The sequence below is a fragment of the Candoia aspera genome, chromosome 2 (genome assembly GCF_035149785.1).
Source record: "Candoia aspera isolate rCanAsp1 chromosome 2, rCanAsp1.hap2, whole genome shotgun sequence".
Classification (NCBI taxonomy): Eukaryota; Metazoa; Chordata; class Lepidosauria; order Squamata; family Boidae; genus Candoia; species Candoia aspera.
Window position 1 is genome coordinate 99,540,489 of NC_086154.1, and position 24,297 is coordinate 99,564,785.

The 24,297-nt window shown below is 38.5% G+C and overlaps 1 protein-coding gene across 6 annotated transcripts in view; it reads right to left on the reverse strand.

Annotated features, from left to right (window-relative positions):
* WIZ (WIZ zinc finger) overlaps positions 1-24,297 on the reverse strand; it is an 87,181-nt gene that overhangs the window by 39,788 nt on the left and 23,096 nt on the right. For 5 of the 6 annotated variants that reach the window (XM_063292565.1, XM_063292568.1, XM_063292567.1 and 2 more), the window contains exons 3-5: positions 8,307-8,364; positions 1,654-4,169; positions 1,070-1,435 (exon numbers count right to left, since the gene is read on the reverse strand). In XM_063292565.1, the coding sequence (XP_063148635.1) occupies positions 1,070-1,435; positions 1,654-4,169; positions 8,307-8,364 (2,940 nt within the window). The remainder of the gene's footprint in view (positions 1-1,069; positions 1,436-1,653; positions 4,170-8,306; positions 8,365-24,297) is intronic. The other variant, XM_063292564.1, reaches the window with a different exon arrangement.

Genomic DNA, 24,297 nt, shown 5'->3' on the forward strand with positions numbered 1-24,297 from the left:
AAAATAAGAAACGTTCATTAGAAGATTGGTATCTTGCTATTTGTAGTATGAAATGTTGTATTGTTTGCCTCAGTCATTGTACTGAATTACATTTATCTATTTTGCTTTTTAAAAAAATTATCTCTCTCCTTTCTCTCGTAGTGCAATATCTTTTGGTCAGTTCTGATGAAATATGTTTCAGACCAGCATATTATAGTATAAATCTTACCTATGTTAAGTTCTTAGATTTTTGTCCATTGTGTCATACTTCTGAAGTATTTTATTGAAAACATTTTCATGGAATAAGGGAGATTAAAACCAGGAAAAAGAAACAAAATTCATATTTGTGCTTTCCTTCCATTTCTTCATTCTCTTCGCTTATCAAAAAAAAATGTTACAAAAGGGAAAAAGGAAGACTTTAGTTCCTCCTGTTGCAAGCACCTCATCTCTAAGCACCCATGTACTTTTAAACATTTTTTTCCTAAAGCTCAATTCTTTCTGTACTATTCCTCTCTTCTTCACAATTTTTATCATTATATTTCTCCCTTTCTTCCATTTTTCTCTTCTAACTTTCATTTCTTTCCCTTTGCTGCTCACACTTTTTAAAACAAATCTCTGTTCTTTTTTTCTTCAAAACTCTAACTCTAAAGCAGGATACAGGCTAAGGCAGGAATGAACCCACCTATAATGAGATGCTGCAGAGAAGAGGAAAATTAGGCACAAGCCTCTATAATGAACTAATATTTTGTGATGTCACAATGTAAGCTCCACATTTTGCAATACTTTGTGTGCAATGTGGTAATGCAAATATATAAGATCATGACATCATGACATACATTTTGTTCCCTCCTGTGGGACACATACAAAATCAGGTTGTATTAATGAAAACAGATGCTCCCAGTTATAATTCAGCTTTCTATGGCTTCCCTCACTGGGCCTCTAAAACCCATTGTACTTCAGCTTATCTGTATGTTTTCAGTGAATGCCACCATTTATGACATGCTGTTATCAAGGAGAATAGAGAAGGTAGAACATTTAAATTATATTGGCATTATTTCCTGGATACACGTACAGTTTAAAAGCTGCTTACCATGTCTGAAGGACTGCATGGTCTCATCTCCCCAGGAAGAAGGGAATGGGGAAAAAGTTGATTGTGAAATGCTGTATTCAGATATGGGGGCTGTGATTTTGCAAGGCCCAAACCCAAGCATCTCTCTTTCTTGATTTGGGGATGAGCACTCTGTTTCCATCACAGACTGCAACACAGGGGGTTCAGATGAATTGGCTAGTAGCTCCTTCAAGATGTTAATTGGTGAAATGGTAAGCTCCCAGTTAGTGATGCCAAAATCCCGCAGGTGGGCCCTGGCATGGCTGGACAACCCTGCACGTGTGTCAAAGCCAGCTCCACAGAATTCACATCTCATTAAACTGAACGTACTTGGATCAAAGTTTGCAACTATGAAAAAGAAAATAATAATCAGTGTCTTATAATAAAACTAAGAGGCCATTCATACTTCAGAGAACCCCTACTAGTTCATAACACAATAATATCTAACTATTACTAAGATATTGTAAAAATGTTTTCAGGAAAGAAAATTGGAGAGCATACATACCCATCTTCAAGGAAATAAAAAAAAATTAGAAACATTGAAAAAATATAAATTGAATACATACTACCTTTTTTCTTCTTCTTTTGGAAGGAAAATTTTTGCTCAATAGCTTTCACTTCTTCTGCAGAGATGAAGTGACGGACATTGTAGCTCACACCCACCCTGTTCAGGTGGCCGCGCACATGATTGGCTAAACCAATCCCATTGTGGAACCTGTCAGGACAGTATGGGCATTTTCTCTCCTCATTCTTCAGCATTGTGGAATCTGTACCCAGAAGATCTTCCAGTTCAAGAGATCCTTCTAGAGGGGAATCTAACAGGAATACACCTAAGGGAAGAGACTCCTCCATTCCAAACTGTTTCACAGGAGGTGATAACTTTTTTCTGAGAGCCTTCATCTTGGGTTTCTTCCTCTTTCTGGGATAAATATTAATTTCCTCAACAAGAACAACAGGAACCATTTGATGTAACTGCTGTTGCTGCCCTGATGATAGGGTTGTATAATCCATTGCCTTCAAAATGCCTGTAAAAGTCCTTTTGAGTTCCAAGGCAGATTGAGGAATAACAAAGGGCTTAAAGTATCTCTTCTGTGCTAATTCTATTTCTGTTGTCAAAGGGAATTCTTCTTCAATCCTCCTAATATTGTTTACAGATAACCATTTGCACTGTTGTTCCTCCAACCCACCTGAATGGCTTTGGATGTTCTCTCTCTCAGCCTCAAGTGGCAGAGTTGTGCTTTTATTTCTCATTTGCTTCAGGGCATATGGAGAATAAGCTTTTGATGAGGTATGTGAAGAACTATAGGGAGCTCGTTTCCTAGCCCGAAATCCTGGCATTGGGATGTCCTTTATATTAGTGCCATTAGTTTTATGAAGTTTCTGGTGACCTGCTGTACACTCAAGGAAAGAGTTGTAGTGGGGCACAGTTTCACAGTGGTACTGTGGAAAGAGTCTGTCTGCTTTGCTCAAATAATCACTTTCCAAAAATCGTCCTGACTTGCTAGGGCTGTAGTCATCCCTACTAGTCCCAGGCTGGTTCATATCTGGTTCCAAAGTCTCTACGTTCCATGGCTGGTGGGAATGAGCATATTTCATGTGTTCTTTTAAAATATTTTCATTTGGTGCAGGGAAGCTGCAAAGCATGCAAATGCTAAGCTCTTTGCTTCTATTGTGTGCATCATGTGCAACTTGAGATATATGTTCATTTGGCCTGAAGTGTTTATACATATTGTGCATAGAGCTGTCCTGTGGTTCACTGCAAACAGAACTGCCAAACAAGTTCACATTCTTCAAACCTTGATTTTTCCTCTCCCTAACATGCATTTTTGCATGCTGAACAAACACTTTAGAAGAATTAGTTCCAAACACACATTTTGGGCATTGTAGCCTGGCATCTCGCCCTTCATCTGATAATTCATTAAGCTTCTGAATTTCTTCAATGATTTTTTCTCTTGACTGCTGATGAAGTCTCCTGTGCTGGTCTAGAGAATCAACATCCCCAAAAACCCACCCACACTCATTACATGCCAACTGATCCAGACCTCTAGTGCTTTCTCTGTCTTGATCCAGCTTTAATCCTCTGTTATGCTGATGCATATGATCCATCAAATGTTCCTTCATCTTAAAATAGATGTTGCACTCAATGCATGTGTAGACAGTTGGATCCCCTTCCTGGCCAACATCATCTTTTTCTTGCTCCTCCAACAGGACATTGCACATATAAGGCCTTGTTTCATCAAAGGTGCTACAGGAAGGAGATTCCACAGACCTTAGAGGAACATGTTCCATAGTGTCTTTGTCACTAACAGTCCAAGCATGTTTATGGACAGCAAGATCCATAGCTGTCTGAAGTCCTGACTTCTCTAATGCCCAGTCAGTTGGATTAGCAGAATTTATTTCATCTAAATCAGAATCCATTGCCTGCCCCTTCCAGGGAGAGAACACACTCTCAACACTGTTTGCTTTATTTAAGTGAGGATTTAGCATTTTTCTAAATACTGGCAAAGCCAACAAAGAAGCTTCTCGTGCAGACTGTCCCTTAACAGACAGGTTTGTTGCTACATCTGCTGATTTACTCATGTTTTTGTAGAGTGGCCCATGCCCTTCTCTGTGCCCAGAATGCCAGTCAAATCTCTGAAAGCTTTTTTTCTCCAACTCTTGTCTTTTGTCCAAGTGTTCTTGGCTGAAGGCTTCTACGTGCTTTGGTTCACTGCTATGATAGCTTTCATCTTCACTAACCGTCTGTACTCCAGTAAGAGGTGGTGAAGCCTGAGAGTGTAAATGTTGAACCTCCCCTCCTAAATCCTCAGTATTCACCTGCAGCATTGTTATTAGTTTGGATTCCATTGCAGAAGTGAATTCCTTTGGGTTACAAGGATTTCTCCATACAGCTTCCTTAGAGCTCACTGAATCCTTCAAACCAGAAAGTTTTTCTAAAGTGCTTTCCTCCTTGGAGACACTACCCATTGTCTCCTGTGTAGAGTAATCCCACAAGACATTCGTGCTTCTCTGATCCACGGATCCGTTAGGATCTGCTTTACAACAGCCTTTCCTGAACTTTAAACAGTCTTCTGTCTTGTTGCTGAAAAGAACAGTCAATGTATGTCAGTTAAAGACTATAAATTGAACTGTTGTTTTAAAAAGAATTTTTTTAATATGATTAGTCTATTTGACTATTAAGACATAATTGCTCTAAATCCAGTGCCAGTTTAAAAAGAAACAACTAATAACAATCCCTGAAGAATTATTCCTCCTAGCAAGAGAACAGAGATACCAAAGTCTATTCTGTTCGGTCAGTTAGCTGAGAACAAATGTTGCTCTAAGACAATTATTCAAATTTAAAATTCATTGGTCTTTCATGGATTCCAGAACCAAGCCATTTCTGCTGTTCTGCAAGCACTTCAGAGGAACATTTTTATTTTCAACTTGTCAATTTTAATATTGGCAACCATTTTAATTTTGTTAAGCAAGTGTCAAGGGTTCGTACCAGGTATAGCGTTTAGGCTCTCTTCCACTTCCTAAATAGATTTAAGAAAGTAAGGTAACTACTTTCTTTATTGCAGAGAATTAGGAAGCTTTACATAAAAGAAGTTCTCTATCTAACAAGATCCAGAAATCTGCTCTATACGTATATTAGTTCCATAGTTTAAACCCTAGTTTCTTCATCCCAGCTTTTTGAATCAACAACTGTCATGTTCATCATTCCAATGTTAACGGTGCATCGTAACGTTTCGCATGTCATTTTGCTGATGCGTGTTTCGTTTGGGAAGGGAGGAGGATTCTGTCTCCTGGGCTTGTTATCTGTATGCAGCTGGATTGGAATGTGTTTGGGTTATCTCGTGTGTTCAAGGTTTCCTTCCCAGGACATCAGCAGAAACTGTTACCGGCACCTGGGGTGGGGAGTTTGAAACTGTCGGGCGAGGGGAGGGATTATGTTTGTGCCGAGGGTTTTTAGTTTGTATTTGGCACACTTTTGCTCATTCTCAGCTTTCTCTGTATTTGCATACTATTCTTCAATAAATCAGATATCATTAAGTTCCTGCTTGTGAGTCTGAGTCTATTAGAGTAGGCAACCGTTACATAAAGCTGAGAATCCAAAAAGTTTACCGTTAGCCCCTTTCCAGATTTATCTTGTGAGGGAGAAGCGCTAGCGATGAGTGAACCAAATCCTCGAACCACGGAAAGCGAGGAATCGAGCGATGGGGAACCCAACTCCACGGTGATAAGAGCAGAGCGGGTCCCTACTTGAGAGCTCTTGGAGATTCGGGAGATTTCGAGCTCTAGCCTGGGAGAAGAGGAGGTTGGAGGTAAAAGAGCCCCTGAACCGACCAGCAAGTCGCCAGGTGAGCTGATCACCTGGGATGAAACACTGGGACCCCTACCAGGGACGTCCAAAATGTCTTGGAAGCAGCGGTACCCGATGTCCCCAATCGTGGTGAGGCAGGAGGGAAAGGAGGATTCCCAAACCCCTGACCGGATAAGACTAGTGGAAGCCAAATTGGAGTCAATAGAATTTATGCTCCAGAAAATGTCAATGGACTGGGGCCCTCGGGAAAGGAGGAGCGGGGAGTCTAGTAATAGGCATTCGTCCCCTTCTTCACCCCCCCTTCTTCGGTGGAAGGAAGTAGGACTCAGCACAGAGGTGAGGCAAAGGCGCCTAGAATGCGAATTTCAAAGTCCCCTCCTCGGGAGCGGAAATCCCCGGTAACTAAAGGAAAGACCGACCGCCCAGATGTGGTGAGGGGACCGCCCAGAGTGGGGGTTAAGGACTTTACAGTTAAATTTGACGGAGATCCAACTAAGTTGTCGTTCTTCCTTACCAATGCAAGGAGTTATATGGATGAATGGGGACCGTATTTCCGTTTGGAAAGAGCCAAGATTAATGCCATTGCCACAAAGCTGAAGGGGCGGGCTGCCGACTGGTTTGTGCAGTTATGTCAATCGGACGCTCCTGAGCTGGAGAAGTTCAAGGAATTCCTGTGGGCATTAAAGCTACATTTTGAAGATCCGTTGGCGAAAGAAAGGGTGAAAAGGGCTCTAAAAGAACTCAGCCAGGGGCCAAAATCTGTAGCAGATTATGCCTTGGAGTTTAAGGCTTTGGCTGGGAAGGTTGGGGATTGGTCCCAGTCCACCCTAATAGAGCTATTTAAGGATGGTCTGAACACAGAAGTCCTGAGGTGGTCGTTGGGTAGGGATGACCCAGATACCCTGTATGAATGGATACAGCTGGCAGGGAAGGCTGAACATGCCCATGAGACTTTCACTCACAGCAGGAAGCGCTTAGCGCAAGCAAGGGATCCCGCTTTGGGGCAACAACTGGAAAGTCCGGCCAACGTGCCTGGGAGGAGGAGAGGGAGCGCCGCTATGCTAAAGGGCAGTGCCTCCGTTGTGGGAAAGAGGGTCACCACGTGGCGGCATGCCCGAAGGGCAAGACAGATGATCGTGCCGGGAAGTCGGCGGCCAAATCACCCTCTCTACCCAGGAAGATGAAGGCAGCCAAGGGAGAAACCGAAGTGGAGGAGGTTTCTTACTTTGGGGATGAGGGGGAGACCGATCCACAGCAGCCGGCGGGAAACACCAGCCACCTGCTCTGAAAAGCGCCTGTGGGCAGGTGGTGGAGGATGGGCGCGAAGATGTTTTGGTGAGTGCTAACTGTCCCACGCTGAACGTGAAAGTGAAGTTAGGTAACCTGCTTGTGAGTCTGAGTCTATTAGAGTAGGCAACCGTTACAACAACCATGTGGTTACCTATTTCTTGGTCTATATCTAATTTAAACTAAATGGCTTCTTCTGGTGTAAGACTCTCACTTCACCAGTTTCAACTCATAGTGATGCTTTGTATTGGATCATGAACTATATTCAACTCAGAAAAACTAAGAGGAAATTCAAACAAGTAGCTTTTGCACAATTCAATATTGGAACCACAGAAGCAAATGCGATGTTTTTTAATTCTTGAACTATTTCTGTTTGCACTCTATTTTTTATGTTATGTTATGTTATGTTATGTTATGTTATGTTATGTTATGTTACGTTACGTTACGTTACGTTACGTTATTTTTAAATAGGCACATTCATCCCATTGATGATTGGAGAGCCTGGAAGCACGCTTAGCACCAGCCACTTTCCTTAGGTGGTGAGCAAGGGGAAGAATCTAACCCTTTCTGAATCAAACTTGTCCTCTTGTTATTTGTTCCTCAAAATTTGTTATTTGTTTTCCACAAAACATTAAATATGGTAAAGTAGACCTTAGTAGGAAAATATTTGCAGAGGTATCACAAATGACGTAGGAAAGATGAAACACATTGTTCTATGTGTTATGGTCATTTTGGGGGACTCATGTACCTGCTCTCACACAAACATGAAAAAGTTAATGTTCATCATGGGTTTTTTTAATGTGTACTTAACATAGCATGAAAACTGATCCTCATATTCTCCTGCTTCTAGGCAACTGCTTCCTCATTCAATACTGGAAAGTTTTTTCAACTATAAATTTTCATCTTTGCATTCATTTGTTTTAGATTCCTTGCACACTTTTGGATGCCAGATTCTTTCAACAAATGTATTGTTTGCTTTCTAGAATAAATAACAAACCTGCACAAAAAGTATACACGTTGCTAAATCTTTGTCATGTTAATATAGAATATATACAGCACATATGTCCATATGAGGGGATGTATTCACATTGTTTGCTGAGCATATAGAAAAGGGATGCAGAATTCATGGCCTCTGGATTTGCCAACACATCCTCCAGCAGCCTCAGTCAGAATGGTTAAGAGTGGGGGAAACTGGAACTCTTGTTTAGTTCCACAGCCCCACTCCTACTATATTATTTATACAGTAACAAGGACTACTAAAATATGAAGCAGCATACTACTTCAAGACTTAATATAGAGGATGATATTACACCCACCCTAATCCTAGCCATCTTTACTGGCACAATCTTTCACTATCTTAGATTTTTTCACAATTCTCAGATAAATGTAGGACCAATGATAGAGATGTATGTTATTCATTGATCTAATATGTACATATATCTGGCCTGATTATGGCTCAATTCAAAGAGAGGCTACACAATTTTCCCAGACGGATTATATGGGTGAGGATATGCATCTTATATTGCTTGACATTAACCTAAGTTTGAAGTTCCAGTGCAAGTGAAAACCAAACTGGTCCATAGAATTTAAAAATTCTAATTCTTCCCCAGAAATGTCAACACTTACCTGGCTTCTTTCTTGTCAGTTGTGATAGAAATGATACCGTGAGAAAGGCTGACCTCATCTGCAAGAGAGAAAAAGTAACATTACAAGCTAGTAGTACAGATTATTGAGGGTTTTGTATAATTTACAACCATGTAATTTCAAAACAATACAGCCTTCCAGCAGATAAACCCACCCAGCTTGTATGACTTCACGGGGGTGGTTTTGGATTAGCATGGGATTCTAATCCACGCTGTTTAATCCTGAGCACTAACAAGTTGGTATAATAATTTTTGCAGTAAAGCAGTTTAAAATAAATAACAACAGATTTGAAATTAAGCATGCCCATGAATTTTTCCTATACAAGTTAAATTATTTAGTCATGCTAGATTTTGTTTGAGCCATTCCACCATTATGGGTAAAACCACTAGATTTTGCTCTGTCTACACACCACTCAAGAAAGAGCCATTTTGAATGTTTTGATAATAGTAAAATCTTTCTTTCTCTGAATGGGATTGAAGGGAAATTATTTTGATTTTAAACATAAAGAACAATGTACTTAAAATAATACCTTCTAGAACAGTTAGAAAAAAACTATGATTTTCCACAGGTTATAATGAGAAGAAATTGGAGTCAGAAATTCCAGCATTTTCCAAGAAGACTACTGTTACGTCCTCCCCGCAAGTCCTGCAGTGCTGCCTTATTGTGGTGGTGGGTGTTCCTGGGAGGGATGAGCAAAGAACGTCGGGAGTGTGTGCCAAGAGTATATATTCCCAGCAGGGTCACCCAAGGCATGAAGGTCATCTCCGCTTCACAGCTAAAGCAAGAATGTATCTACTGTATATTTGGCAGCAGTGATATAGGAACAGATGATACAGATGATATACAGGTAGCCCTCATTTAGCAACCACAATTGGGACCGGCAATTCAGTTGTTAAGCGAAGCGGTTGCTAAGTGAAATTGTGACTATGTTTAGAATCTTACTTCAGCTTTTCTTTCCTTTTCATTACAGATCTGCAAAGTTCATAAATGTGAGGATTTGTTACAAAGTTACTTTTTCATCACTCTTGTAACTGCAAACGATCGCTGTATGAGGCAGTCACTAAGTGAGGACCACCTGTACAGTGAGATAGGAGGCAGATGATCACCTCAATGACAATGATAAGGCAGCAATTCATACTACACAGGAGAAAGCAATGGTAAACTATGCTTGTATTTTTACCAAGAAAAGCACATAGAATAGAAAATATAAAATGATTGACAATATAGTGCTGGAAGATGGGACTCTCAGGTCAGATGGCACTCAACATGCTACTAAGGAAATGCTGAGGATCTTTCAGAGTACTAATATTGTTTATGATGTGGCTAGATTAAAGCCTGTGGGATGTCTAATTGCTGATGTTGCCATACAGGAAAAGAAAATTCAAAGCTGCAAAGACAGAATTACAGTGGGAACATAGCATGTAAGAAGCATGAACACGGGAAAGCTCAACACAATAACAGATTAAATGAAATAACTACAAATTGACATCTTTCACATCAGAGAATTGAGATGGATTGGAATTGTACACTTTCAGTCAGAAGATCAGACTGTTTATTATTCGGGACATGAAAAACAAGGAAGGATCAGGATTGCTGTAATAGTTACAATGGGTATAGCAAGAACAATACTTGGCTACAGTGCAATCAATAACAAAAAAAATATTGATTAGACTTTGTGTACAACCCTTTAATATGATGATCGTTCAAATTTATTTTCCTACCACCAATGCAGAAGAAGAGGAAGTTGCTGCATTTTATGATCAAGTTCAATTTGAAATTGACAGAACATGCAAGCAAGATGTGCTACTTGTGATTGGAGTCTGGAATGCCAAAGTTGGAAATATAAAAGAGGAAAATGTAGTTGGATTATATGGCTTAGGAAACTGAAATGAAGCAGGAGACTGACTTACCAATTTCTGCCACTCCAATGAATTCTTCATAACTTACACTGGCTTCAAACAACAAAAACAATGCCTCTATACATGGACATCACCAGATGGAGTATATAGAAATCAAATTGACTATGTTATTGCTAAAAGAAAGTGGAGGAGCTCAATTATAGCATCAAAGCCATGGCCAGGTGCTGACTGTGGAACAGATCACAAACTGCTCATGTGCAAATTCCAAGTTAAGCTAAACAAGAAGTCAGCTGGTCAGTTTCCACAATATGGTCAAACACCATTTGAAGGGGAAATTGGGAACTGCTTTGAAATTCTGAACCTCATTGACAGAAAACTAGAGGAACTATGAAAGGAACTTAAAGAAGTTATTAAGGATTAATGTGAAAAGAGACTGCCAAAAATGAAGAAACAGAAGAAAGTAAAATGGATGTTAGAACAAACCATAGAAATTGTCAAGAAGAGAAGAGAAGCCAAGGCTAAGAAAGACAAAATCTCAAAAAGAAACTTAACAAAGAGTTGCAGAGAGCTGTTAGTAGAGACAAGAAGCAGTATTTCAACAAGATGTGTAAATACACTGAAAATAGAAACAGACATGGAAAAACAAGGAAAGTCCTTCAAAAGCTCTAAACTCTGAAGGAAGTTCCAACCTTGAATTGGTATGCTAAAGGATCCCAATGGACAGATAGCAACAGATTCAAAGGAGATTAAATGAAGATGGAAGGAGTATACTGAAATACTATACAGTAGAGATGTCAACATCCAAGATACCTTAGAAGATATTCCCTACTTATAAGAACTTCTAGTACTAAAAGATGAAGTTAAGATCAGCAGCCTGGTCATTACCAAGTCAGAAGGCTACAGGAGCTGATGGAATACCCACAGAAATTTGGTAAGCCACAGAAGAAGAATCAGTAAAGGTTCTAACTAAGCTATGCTGCAAATTTGGAGAATGACGCAGGGGCCAACAGATTGGAAGAAGTCAATCTACATTCTAATACCCAAAAAAAGGAGACTTAACATAGTGTGCAAACTATTGTAAGGTAAAGGTAAAGGTTTGCCTTGACATTAAGTCCAGTTGTGTCCGACTCTAGGGGGCGGTGCTCATCTCCATTTCAAAGCCGAAGAGCCGGCGGTTGTCCGTAGACACTTCCTTGGTCAGGTGGCCAGCATGACTAAATGGAACGCCATTACCTGCCCGCCGAAGTGGTACCTATTAATCTACTCACATTTGCATGTTTTCGAGCTGCTAGGTTGGCAGGAGCTGGGACTAGCAATGGGAGCTCACCCCATCACGTGGATTCAAACCACCAACCTTCCGATCGGCAAGCTCAGCAGCTCAGTGGTTTAACCCGCAGCACCACCGCGTCCCTTAGTGTCCTTAATTTCACATGCTAGCAAAATAATGCTTAGGATCACCCAATACAGATTAGAGCACTGTATGGAAAAAGAGGTGCCAGATGTTCAAGAGGGCTTTAGAAAAGTCCAAGGAGCACGAGACCTTATTGCTGATGCACACTGGATACTTGAGATAGCCAAAAATACAAAAAAGAAGTTAGCACATGCTTCATTGATTATGGAAATGCCTTTGATTTTGTTGATCACGTCAAGCTGTGGGATATGCTTAGAAAAATGGAAATCTCATTGTCCTCATGAAAACTTGTATCCAGGTCAGGAAGCCACAGTATGGACACAACTTGGTGAAACAGACTGGCTCCAGGTTGGCAAAGGAGTGTGACAATGCTGTATACCTTTCCCTTATTTATTCGACCTATATGCTGAATATATATTAACAGAAATTGGATTGAAAGAAGATAAACATGATTTTAAAATTGGATGAAGAAATATTAATCAACTGCGCTATGATGATACTATCCTGACCGTTGAAAATACAAAGGATCCACAAGCTCTAGTAACAAAAGTCAAGAAGCACACTGAAAAAAAATGGGACTAAGGTTAAATATAAGGAAGACCAAACTAATGACAACAGGTAGCACAACCAGCCCTAGAACTGTCAGTGAAGATATTGAAGTGGTAGACAGCTTCAGCCTTTTAGGATCAACCATCAACAGTAAAGGAACAAACAGTCAAGAAATACGCTGTAGACTAGCACTCAGTAAAGCAGCCATGAAGGCTTTGGAAAGGATATTCAAATGCTGTGATGTGTCTATACCTACAAAGATCAGAATCGTGCAAGCATAGAATTCCCTGTGACACTCTACAGTATGGAAGCAAAAGTTGGACTTTAAAGAAGCAGGATAGGAAGAGTATTGAAGCTTTGAACTTTGGTGTTGGAGAAGACCTCTGAGAATACCATGGACAGGCAAGAAAACAAACCAATGGATCTTTGAAGCAATCAACGCAGAGTTCCCCCTTGAGAGACTTCTGGTGGGAACATGGAGGACTGAGCAGCTGTGTCCGCGGGCAGAACTGGCATCATGGCAGTTTTTTCGGACTCAGGCTGGTTTCTCCTGACGTCCAGGAGCGTTTTTCTGAACCAAGGAAAACACTTGGAATTGACCCATTGGTCCTCCAGATGGCGAGTTGTATCCAGGAGTTCATAAACAGCATTTGCAATTGATGGGTAAGACTTTGCCAGGAGGCTGGGGTTTCACCATTTCCAAGCCATGCTGCAGCCTTAAAGGGAGATTAAGTCCAGCCACCCCATTTCTAAAGCACCCAATTTATTTTAAGTATTTCTACCCTAAGATAGGCTTTCTACATTAAGGAGAAACAATCTCTCTTGGTGCTTATCGTTATTTTTGTAATTAATTCTTTTTAAAAAATTTTTTAAAGCTTTGGATTTTGCTTTCCATACAATACTAAGGAGGGTTGAGAGTATGTTATCATCTCCCTGTTATTATTTTTGTGCTAATTTCGAAGACTTTAGCATTTTTCCTACATGTTGAATCTGCCATTCTGAACTTTTACTTTCCTGCCGCTACTTTCTCTGGGAACTGTCTGTTATCTTATCTTCACTCAGTTCGGAAATTTTCCATTACCCTTTCACTTCTGCTGGTTAAGTATCTAGGGGGCGCCATAATTTACTGCTTCAGACATGGAGGATCTTAACCAGGATTTCTCTGACTTCTGTGAGATATTAAAAAAAGATATTACGCAGATTTTTTTCTGATTCCTGCCAAGTTATTATGCAAGACATTCAGAGCACTGTGGAAAATATGTGGTCTAAAATGTGCCACCTGGTTGGGGATGATGTGGATGAACCTGAAGAATCTAACAGTGATGGAAATGTCTCTCCCAAGAGTGAGATTCAGGCTTCTGTTGAAATCCTGGATGAAATTGGCAATGCTGAATTGAAGACCTTAAACCGAGAAATTGAGTTGCAAGACCTGTGAATTTGACTTTCTGATGGAATGTTATGGAAAAGAAGGGGTTATTATGTATGGGAGGTTTTTTGAAGAGAAGTCTGTGTTTGTGAGGGGAGCAGTTGGGCTGTTTGATTTCTTTAAGAAAATAGCTCTGTGCTTACTATGGGGATATGTAAATGTCTTAGTCTATCTTGAAGTGAGTTAATGGACTAAAAATATCTGGATGGTCTTTTGGCTTTGGATGATTTTACTTATCGTTAATGATTGGGATTATGATTATTGTTTTTCCTTATTCATGTTTTTGTATTCATGTTTCTTGCGTTATTAATTATAATGGCAGACAATTTATATACTTCCTTATTTTTTATATTTATTATAGTAGACAGGAATGTATAGAATAGTAGTAGGAAGGGAATAATTAAGTAATTGTTATTACGTGGGGGGAGTTGATTAGATGATTTATACTTTTTTCTTCTTTTTAATATAAGGGGAGGGAGAAATAGTAATAAGTGATTTTTATAATTTGCTAAGGGGTTGACTTGTAGAAATAATGTGATTTTGGTTTAATATAGAATAAGGGATTGATTATGGGAAATTGCTGTATATCCTTGATGTTTAAAGTCAGAAGTCACTTCTTTTTGTAATCTATCTAAATTTTTTTCTCTTGTGTTTTCATACTTTTTTAGTTCTTTTTTTTTTTGTAGTTTTTTGTTTTTCTGTATCTTTTATCTTTTTTCTGAATTTTAATAAAATTCTTAAAAAAAAACCCAGAGTTCCCCCTTGTACAAATGACCAGGCTCAAATTATCCTAGTTTGGACACATTATGCCAAGACCCACTCTCTGGAAAAGGCTCTAATGCTGGGAAAGGTGGAAGGAAAGAGAAGAAGGGGATGACCAGGAGCAAGGTGGCTGGTCTTAGTTACAGTGGCGATGAGTGCACCATTGGGAGACTTGAAAGAAGAGGTGAGGGATAGATTGTCATGGAGAAAATCTATCTACGGTATATGGTTGCTAAGAGTCCACAATGACTTAATGACACATAATTAATCAATCAATCAAAACTATATTGTAATATTCTTATATTTTGAACTAGCCTGCTTTTCTAGGAAATTGTGGCATTAGGAACCACCATTTCTGTAACATTAGATTTTGGGTTAGCTATCAAAATCTGGTTACTTGTTCAAACTGAAACAAAAAATAAGTATCTCACAAATCTTCATGTTCCTCCCCCATGGTTCAGTTTATTCTAACTCAGCAAACTCTGAACTCATTCCTTCTTATCTTACTACTTACAAATATTTCCTTTCAAATTTTGAGAGTCTTCTGAGGATGAATCACATACTTCAAAAAGAATATATACAAACTGCTAGTGTTATCCCAGTATTCTCTGGTTTAAGATTGGGAAAGGAGTACGGCAGGGCTGTATACTCTCACCCTACCTATTCAACTTGTATGCAGAACACATCATGCGACAAGCTGGGCTTGAGGAATCCAAGGCTGGAGTTAAAATCTCTGGAAGAAACATTAACAATCTCAGATATGCAGATGATACCACTTTGATGGCTGAAAGTGAAGAGGAACTGAGGAGCCTTATGATGAAGGTGAAAGAAGAAAGTGCAAAAGCTGGTTTGCAGCTAAACCTCAAAAAAACCAAGATTATGGCAACCAGCTTGATTGATAACTGGCAAATAGAGGGAGAAAATGTAGAAGCAGTGAAAGACTTTGTATTCCTAGGTGCAAAGATTACTGCAGATGCTGACTGCAGTCAGGAAATCAGAAGACGCTTAATCCTTGGAAGAAGAGCAATGACAAATCTCGATAAAATAGTTAAGAGCAGAGACATCACACTGACAACAAAGGCCCGCATAGTTAAAGCAATGGTGTTCCCTGTAGTAACATATGGCTGCGAGAGCTGGACCATAAGGAAGGCTGAGCAAAGGAAGATCGATGCTTTTGAATTGTGGTGTTGGAGGAAAATTCTGAGAGTGCCTTGGACTGCAAGAAGATCCAACCAGTCCATCCTCCAGGAAATAAAGCCAGACTGCTCACTTGAGGGAATGATATTAAAGGCAAAACTGAAATACTTTGGCCACATCATGAGAAGACAGGACACCCTGGAGAAGATGCTGATGCTAGGGAGAGTGGAAGGCAAAAGGAAGAGGGGCCGACCAAGGGCAAGATGGATGGATGATACTCTAGAGGTGACGGACTCGTCCCTGGGGGAGCTGGGGGTGTTGACGACTGACAGGAAGCTCTGGCGTGGGCTGGTCCATGAAGTCACGAAGAGTCGGAAGCGACTAAACGAATAAACAACAACAACAGAATAAACTAAGATAAATTTCTTGGTGCAGAAATATGAATTGTGCCAAGTTAAGATCTACAGCCCCAAATTATAAGCACACACATATCCTGATTGGCTAACCTTTTCAAAATATGCTTTATATTATGCCCACATTTCTTGCATGTCTAAATTTAGAGTGTACCTTCCATTATGTTGCAGCCACCAACTTCTGCCAATTTCCCACTCTGCTTTGGGTTAGAATTTACCAAAATTTAGTAAAATTTAGGATGTACCAAATCTTGGTTCTTTGTCAAAGTATTGACGAATTTCAAGGAAGATGGCATCCAGTGACAATATGTGTTGTTACATCAACAGAATTTATCTTGTCAGGATCCAACTGCTGGTAAAATGAATTAAAGAGAAGCCCAACTTGGCATGTATCTTTCATATCTCTACAGTTCTAAATGATGGAATATTCTCACTGTAATGTTCAATTGCAGTTCAATGTTGATCAAAATTGTAACAGCATTTCATTACTCAAATGGAAAGAGGATGTTGGAAAGACAATAGAACCATTTTCAGCTGCTCCAAGTGTTCTGTGGAATTCTTTCCACAATATCCAGAGAAGTTTTGTTAGGATAAAATTGGGTCCCAGGGAAGGCTGAAGAGTTCATGCATACCAGGCTGATCTCCATGGAGGGTGTCACAAGTGTATTAAATCAGATATGAGAATAGTAAATTCTATTCTATACAATTCTACACTCAGGCCAAAAAGCTAGTACTGCAAAGATTGAGTGATATTGAATATCAATCTGAAATCAGTTCTGGCAGACTCCCCGATCAAATGTTCCTAGAACATGTTTATTGGACTCGCATCCATCAACATAAAACCCGTGTCAGCAGACTGTGAGTCACCAGAGGGGAGTGGGACTTTGACTGGAGTGTGAATTATTTTGTTGGGTTAGATACCTCTGCCCAAGGTTAACGGCCAGAACTGATTTCAGATTGATATTCTGAGCGTTCTGGTTGTTACAAGTTCACCCTCTCAGAGCTCTAGAAACCTACTAGATACAAGTTCCTGGGAACCAGCAAGCTTCTTCCTCAAAGGAAGGAAAGGATTTTTTAGGGCTAGGCACAATGTGCTCCCCTTAGCACTTCTATATAGCAGGTATGCCAACATTCCAATACCCCAGCATAAATGGCCTTGCAACTCTGAAAAATTGAAATAATCCAACATGTTTCCTTTACTATAACTTCCACAAGGATCTTTGAAACAAGATTTTAACTCCCCTTTTACTGTGAGCGCTAGAGAGAATGGATGATTTCTATAGCCACTACCTCCTTTCAGCCTTAAATCGTGACATCACCCACACAGTAGCTAAATTTATCACTGCAGTAGTTAAAACTAGGCAACAACCAACTTCAGACTCAACCTGATAGCTCAATGTCCTTGGACTATTTTATTTTTCTGTCCCTTCTCTTTCTCTTTCTCCTTCTTTAATATAAACCTAAATTATGAATATAATAAACAACTAAGTAGGTATTAAGTAAGCATCATCAACTATGCTTGAAGTATCTAGGTAGAACTTTATTCCTGTAGTGTTCATCTCAGCATTTTATCAGCACATGTTGAACTACTTAAATGTTTTAATATATTAGTATTTTAATGCTTCAATAGATTGTTTTACAGCAATATAGCTTGGTACATACTTAACAGTTAAGCTTTTCTCACAATGTTCACTGCCTTATATACTTTGTATATGGTCTGGTACTCCAGTTCTTAACCTGCTTTTTACCTTTCCTCTCCTTTCTCCTCTCTTTTGTGTAAATTGCTCAACTACCTTTATCTCATTCCCCTTTCACCCCTATGTTATTGTTACTGAATTGTACCTACATCTGGACATCAGCCGTAATAAAGAATTTGATTTGAATAAGAAATCCACTTACTTCATCTTGGGGTAGATGTACAATTTTACATCTACAATATTACTCTACATTTCGTCTGCTTTTACAACTTAAAATGAGCAATTCTAATGACAGTTCATCTATCAACCTTGCCTCTTTCCTCATTTTTATATGGCTGTAACTGCCATGCCAGGGTAGGATAAACTGAATGGGTGAATTACAGATGGGGAAGGAAGTCTTAATCATCTGCATATTGCAGCTCCCCTCCCATTCGCCACACACTGATACCAAAGAAGTTACCTATATGTCATGGAAGACTTTTCTGAGAGACAAGTTGGAGAAAGAAAATCTAATTACTCCTCCTGCAGCAATGTAATTTTCCCTGAAAATGAGCTCCACTGGAGGCCCCAGAAACCACAGTGGTGGAAGGCTGAGCCTTTCCCTTTCCTGTATTTTCAGTTCACATCCCACCCTCACAGGCATGACAAGAAACAGAAGCAAAGGAGATACTGCTCAAGGTGCAGCACTGTTTTGTGGCCCCTCTGGTCCCTTGTATTATTTATGTGGAAAACATATGGCTGCTTAACCATAAGCTAGCCATGATCTCAGGTTCATATGACACAGTAAGCTGTGGTTAATGTACATCAATCAATACCAAGCTATAGTCACAGGCTGTGGTTAAGACACTTTACCTTAATCACTATCTGGCCTATACTTTTGACATGGAAAACATACTAAGCCAAAATGCAATATGGGTTATTGTACTGTATCATGCAAGTGTGGTTACCACAGGAAAGACGGGGTGAAGGAAACACCACAAATCTAGAAATTGTCTAGTAGAGAAAGGAAGAGAGACCTATTTTCAGTGCACTATTTTTGTTTTCTCTTTTGATGAAAAATATATACACTATAGGTTTGGGTCCAGAACTTTTAAAGTATTGTTTTGGAATTAACACAAACAGCCAGCATAAGTCGGATGCTTGCTTTGCAACTAGAAGTATATCTTTAAAATAATTTCTTTAAACATTGTGCTTCAACTTCTCAAGCACCCCCAAGTACTAGACAAAATTCTGAGGTTTTGTTGCAAGTACTGAGCAACTAGAGAAGTATTATCTTTATGGGGAGGCATACTGTAAGAAAATACGTTTTAGAGTATTAAAACATGGAGCTGTTCAGGCAAAACAGCAAAAATACAGATAAAGGAGGACAATGGAAAAAGTAGTTCTTTAGAATTCTTTTGTTCATAGGAGCTTCAGTACACACTATTTTTAGAAACTTTCAGAGGAAAAACAGAGCAATTTATCTTCTGTTGAGTATGAAACTGTACTCTATCCTATAAGGCTTCATTTCCTGGAAACAGCAAGAAATGAATTTAATATTTTGATCTTAGCAGACCAACATGTTACCCTCCATGGTAATCTGAAACAAACTGCTTCTCAATATTAAGAGCGAATTTTAGAAAAGGGTGAATAAATGCATACAACAAGATTCTCCCTTTATCCATAGGTTCAGACACTGATACATTCAAGTGACAAAATATCCCCAAAATTTAAATAGCACAGTATGTTACATTTTTTTTTTTAAAAAAGCAATAATTAGGATAATCCACTTATAAATGACATACAACATATGTGTCACTCATTAGCAAACGTAAGATATATGTATTACTTATTAATATATGTGACAGAATAAGAAGCACAAGAAGTTACAACCCTCCAGTCTTTTTTATTTATTCTGGCACTGAACAACTTGCTAATCTTTCCACAACTTTCTTTTACAGTAACGTTCTTCTTCCAGCAAAAACTACATTGACATTCACAAACCAAGTTCATAATTTTGGGCTGTTCTTCACCCTGGACTGACAAACAGCTGTGGCGATTCAGAAACAAAATCATCAAAATCTTGAAGACCTTTTGAAAAGATTCTCAGACACAAAATATAATCAAATTCAAGGTTTATATTAATTCTAGGAATTTAAAACCTGCTTGAAATATTTTGTATGTTGTCCATACTGCATCAGATTGGTTTCACTTCATCTAGTTTTTTTCAAAGAAAAGCTTTTTGGAAGCTTTGGAAGGATGGGAGAAATTGCAGCTCCAAAAATATACATTTTCCCACTTTATTATATGCCTAATTTACATAATTCTCATGTTATTTTCATTGCAGCTACTCTGAGGATGTCTTATCAACTTTTATATTTACATTTTAAAGATTAGGTGAATTATAGAAAGACATTGGAATTTCCTCCACAAGCAATAATGTTTTTTAATGTAACACATACGCCCAGATGTTATGCTTAAGCTATGCACCAGTGAGTCACATTTGACTCCTGGTGATTGTGTGGAACAACGCTTGCAGTAATGATATGTCTTTAGTAATAATCTGCAGCTCTTATCTATTGTCTTCCCTTTCTTTTATTTTCCTTAATTATGCCAAGCATAATTTGTTTCTAGTTCATCATCTGCTCCCATCACATGCACAAAATATATGAATTTATGCTTGCAAGGAGCTGTCATTGATCTACAATTGATTGGATCTCCTTGCAGTCCATGGTACTCTTGGTAATCATTTCCAAATCCATGACTGAAAGACAACTGTCTTCTTTCTTTTGTTCTTTCTCAGTATCCAGCTTTTACAGCTGTGTATTACCACCAGAAAGATCATTGCTTTTATTCTGATTGTTGTCATTTAAATGTCTCCATGAATGTCATTTAAATGTCTCCATGATTTATCCCTTTCCTCACTTACATTTAATTCTGGCACAAACATGCCTCAACAGCCTCCTTTTTTTTTTTTTTGCTGTGGTCCTCGTAACATTTCCTTCATTTGATCCCCAGCCCATATTTGAAGCAGCGTTAAAGTATCTTTTGTTGTAATGGTGGTAAAACGATGTTTCCCTCTTATCCCAACACAGGTTTTGCCATGGATACACTCTGATGCACTTTACTGACCATTCTACCAATGTCACATTCAGATGACTCCTAGGGAGTGCGAGCATTCTGGTACTTACTGCCCCTTTAGACTAGTGCATGCATATCCCCCTCCTTAAGGTGGGCACTGTCTTCCAAGGTCACCTGGATCAGCCTGAAGAAGCGCAGTGGGGCTACATGCTGAAGCAGCTCTCTCTGTTCTCCTTCACAGCTTAACTCCACATATCTGTCAGATGCTGTTCAGAATGCTTTTGGACATTGGCTTAGCACTGTTCCAGAATATAATAATATTATGGAACAGCATAAATTCCTGTCCAAAAGGAGTCCAGCTCTCAGCTAGTATCAAATGATAATTAGGCTTTCTTTAAATACACCAGAGCAAAATGCTTGCATAAAACCAGTGAGTTTTATTTATGACAAGTGTGTCTCAGCAACTTACAAGTACAAAAAAACACACAACAAAATACATATTATATATAATATAGCCATAAACAATCATTACATTCTAATCTTCATAAAATTGTAATAAATAACATCATATACATCCTATAGTTGGTTATCCGTCAAAATTTTATCTTTCTATACCCCAATCTGAGCTCCAACCAACATTAAAGAGTGTAAATGGTGGATGTTTTCCCACCATTTTGTAATATTTGTTACAAGGGAGGGAAACAAAGGCAGGGAAGTCCACAAATCCTGTCATTAGCATGCCCTATGCACCAAAATAAAGACAGCAACATTTGCTGGTATCATACCTGTGGCAGGACAGGAATCACCTATAGGGGACAGTAGATTTTATGCTAGTATACTTTTTTGCTGACCCAGCAATGAGGATAGCACTTTAACTCAACCATGGGAAAGTGCCCTTAGTTTGTCAATAGCATCTTCTCTAGGAGCGATCACTTCTCCAGCATCTGTACCTCTTTTTTTAACTCTTAAATCCAAGATAACAAAACGATCTACGACCTTCCTCTTTCATTGTCCATTGCAAGTTTTCTAAGAATGCTGACTGACTTTACCTTTGCCTTCTTCATATTTAACATTAAAATTATTACATTATCCAAATTTGCTGGATGCCCAAGAGAGGTATTATATAACCAATTACTATTGTTTTTTTCCATACAATGACAAAAGAGAAATCTCATCCACACCTGACAGAAGCTTTGATGAATCTGTTCAGAAGGCTAATAGGTGATAAAAACAGCTGTACTGTATGTATTTAAATCTAGACAAAGCTGTGATTAAATATAGAAGGACACAAATGTCTGCATGATAATAAGGGGTGAATAGTTAAATCCTGTCCAGCCCTACCTGATTCTCTACAGGTTTTTTCCCAACAAAGGCTTTAATAAAAGAAGTCATCATGCTGTAACAGAGGAAAATACTTAGGAAGCAGGGTTGTAGGGAGGTGCCAAAGATTCAGTTCTCCTGACATCTTTAGTTTCCAAAGGTTGATTTTTCATCCTATTTTGAGAGATTGAGGCTGACTGATATTTAAGCATACAAAACTACTCCTGACATGTTCAATTTGACCTAATCTATCATCTATCATATATCATGTGAACTTCTGTAAGGGAATCTACAGCATCATTTTGTTTGTTATAACAAAAAGTCTGTATTTTCTTTTTTGTATTTTAAGAAAAGAGAACATAATCATTTGGTATTTTGTCTGTCTAGCTTTCATCAACTTTGCAGGCATTTTTTAAAGGCTGCTTCTGTCAGCATACTCTTTATTCCAACAGATTTAATTTTATTGAAAATATACTTTACATCATAAGACAGGTATTACAGTACAAAGAAAATAAAACCTATAGTTTTATAAGTATCAGGAAAAATATTTGGAATATGAAAAAACCTTTAAGCAGCAACAGGATCAATTAAAGAAAGCTATAAACAAATACAATTGCCCACAATGGGGATTTCAACAATGGAATATTTTTTTAAAAAATGAAATTGTAGGCAAAAATTCATTTTTAGAAACGAAGGGGCAGAATAGAAGTAGCTAGCACATGCATGTATGTCATTTGATATTACTTGACACAAGCTAATTCACTTCACTGATAATTATATGAATTGACTCTATTAAAAACATTGGAAAGCTCTAATGTCTGGTCAATACTATTGAATGCTGTTCTCAGTATTGAATATGAATTCTGAACTATTCCTTAATCACAATGGTAAAAATGTAAACAATTTACCATAATAGTAGGGGTTTATCCTAATCAATCAAGTCATCCTTCCAATCAGTTTAATCTGTATCCAACATCTCAAAGCAAAAATCCAAATTTAAAAGTAACAGCAAAATCTCTAGAATTTATGTGGGTTACTACAATGGATGAAGCTCCAGCACATAAGTTATAAAATTTATGCAATGATAATAAACAAACATTTAAGATATAAGCATCTGAGTACAACAAAAACAGCAGAATGTTAAAATGAGTATCATTTAAAGATGTAAGATCTCTTTAAAAAAATAAAAACTTCTACAAAAGAGACAACAACATACAGTTAAGAGGCCAGGGTGAATAAAATAATTCTTCCTGGCACCCAAATTTTTATAGCTAGGAGCCAGGCATAGGGGCACAATGCCATAAAAGATAAACGCATGGGAGCTGACAGGCACAGTGAGGCAGGAGTTCCTCCAAATGAGAAAAGAGACTGCACAGAAGCCCCATAGAGTAGCAACGTTACAAAACAAAAAACTAAAACAAAACAAGTTTGTCTTGTAGTTTCAAATAAACCACAGCTAAGCCAGAAATACAGTGATTTAGCTTCTGAACACAGAGGTTTGGAGCTGTTTTTTACCTGGCTTAGAGTCCTTGTATGGAAAGGCCCTAGGTGTCACCCTGAGAAGTAGGATAAAAGGGAACATTTTCAGCAAACAAGTTGATAGGGAAGAAGCTTTTCTTTGCTATTCTGCTACACAAACTTGAAGCCTCCTACAGCTTCTCTATTTTTTTAAGCTAGTCAATTGACTGTTACACGTCTTCCATATTGAACAAAAGGTTATGCAGATAACACCCTTCTTTCTGCCAAGATAGTTTTATCAAGATCTATTGATAAAGGCACATCATAGAAGACTGATAAAAAATTGTATACCCATTAGATGGTGCAAATAACATTTTTTCATACTGATGTATAGAACAAGGTGAAAATGTCAGCATTCAGGTAACGTTGCAATTAAACCTAGTGTTATAAAAAAATCCAAACTGAAGTAGATACTATTTAAGGCATCAAAATAAAATTGTTGTTTCTGTACCTTTGCATGTTATTTATTTAGCAGTATTTTTATACTGCCCATACATAAGAGATGTCTTGCCTATCTTCACAGATTAGATTCGAGACCTCAAGTGCCAAGTATTGAGATATAATTAGGAGCTACCAACTTGCCAGGAAAACTAAAGATGAACCTTGGAAATGTTCTATGTACAGATAGTCCTCCTTTAGTGACTGCTTCATACAGTGACTGTTCACAGTTATGACAGTGATGAAAAAATAACTTTGCGACTGATCCTTGCATTTATGACCTTTGCAGGTCTGTAAAGCAAAGGAAAAGTGAAGTAAGGTGCAGTTCAATCTCCCCACCATTGCAATCACAAAGCTATCTTGGACTGATGACTTCAAATAAA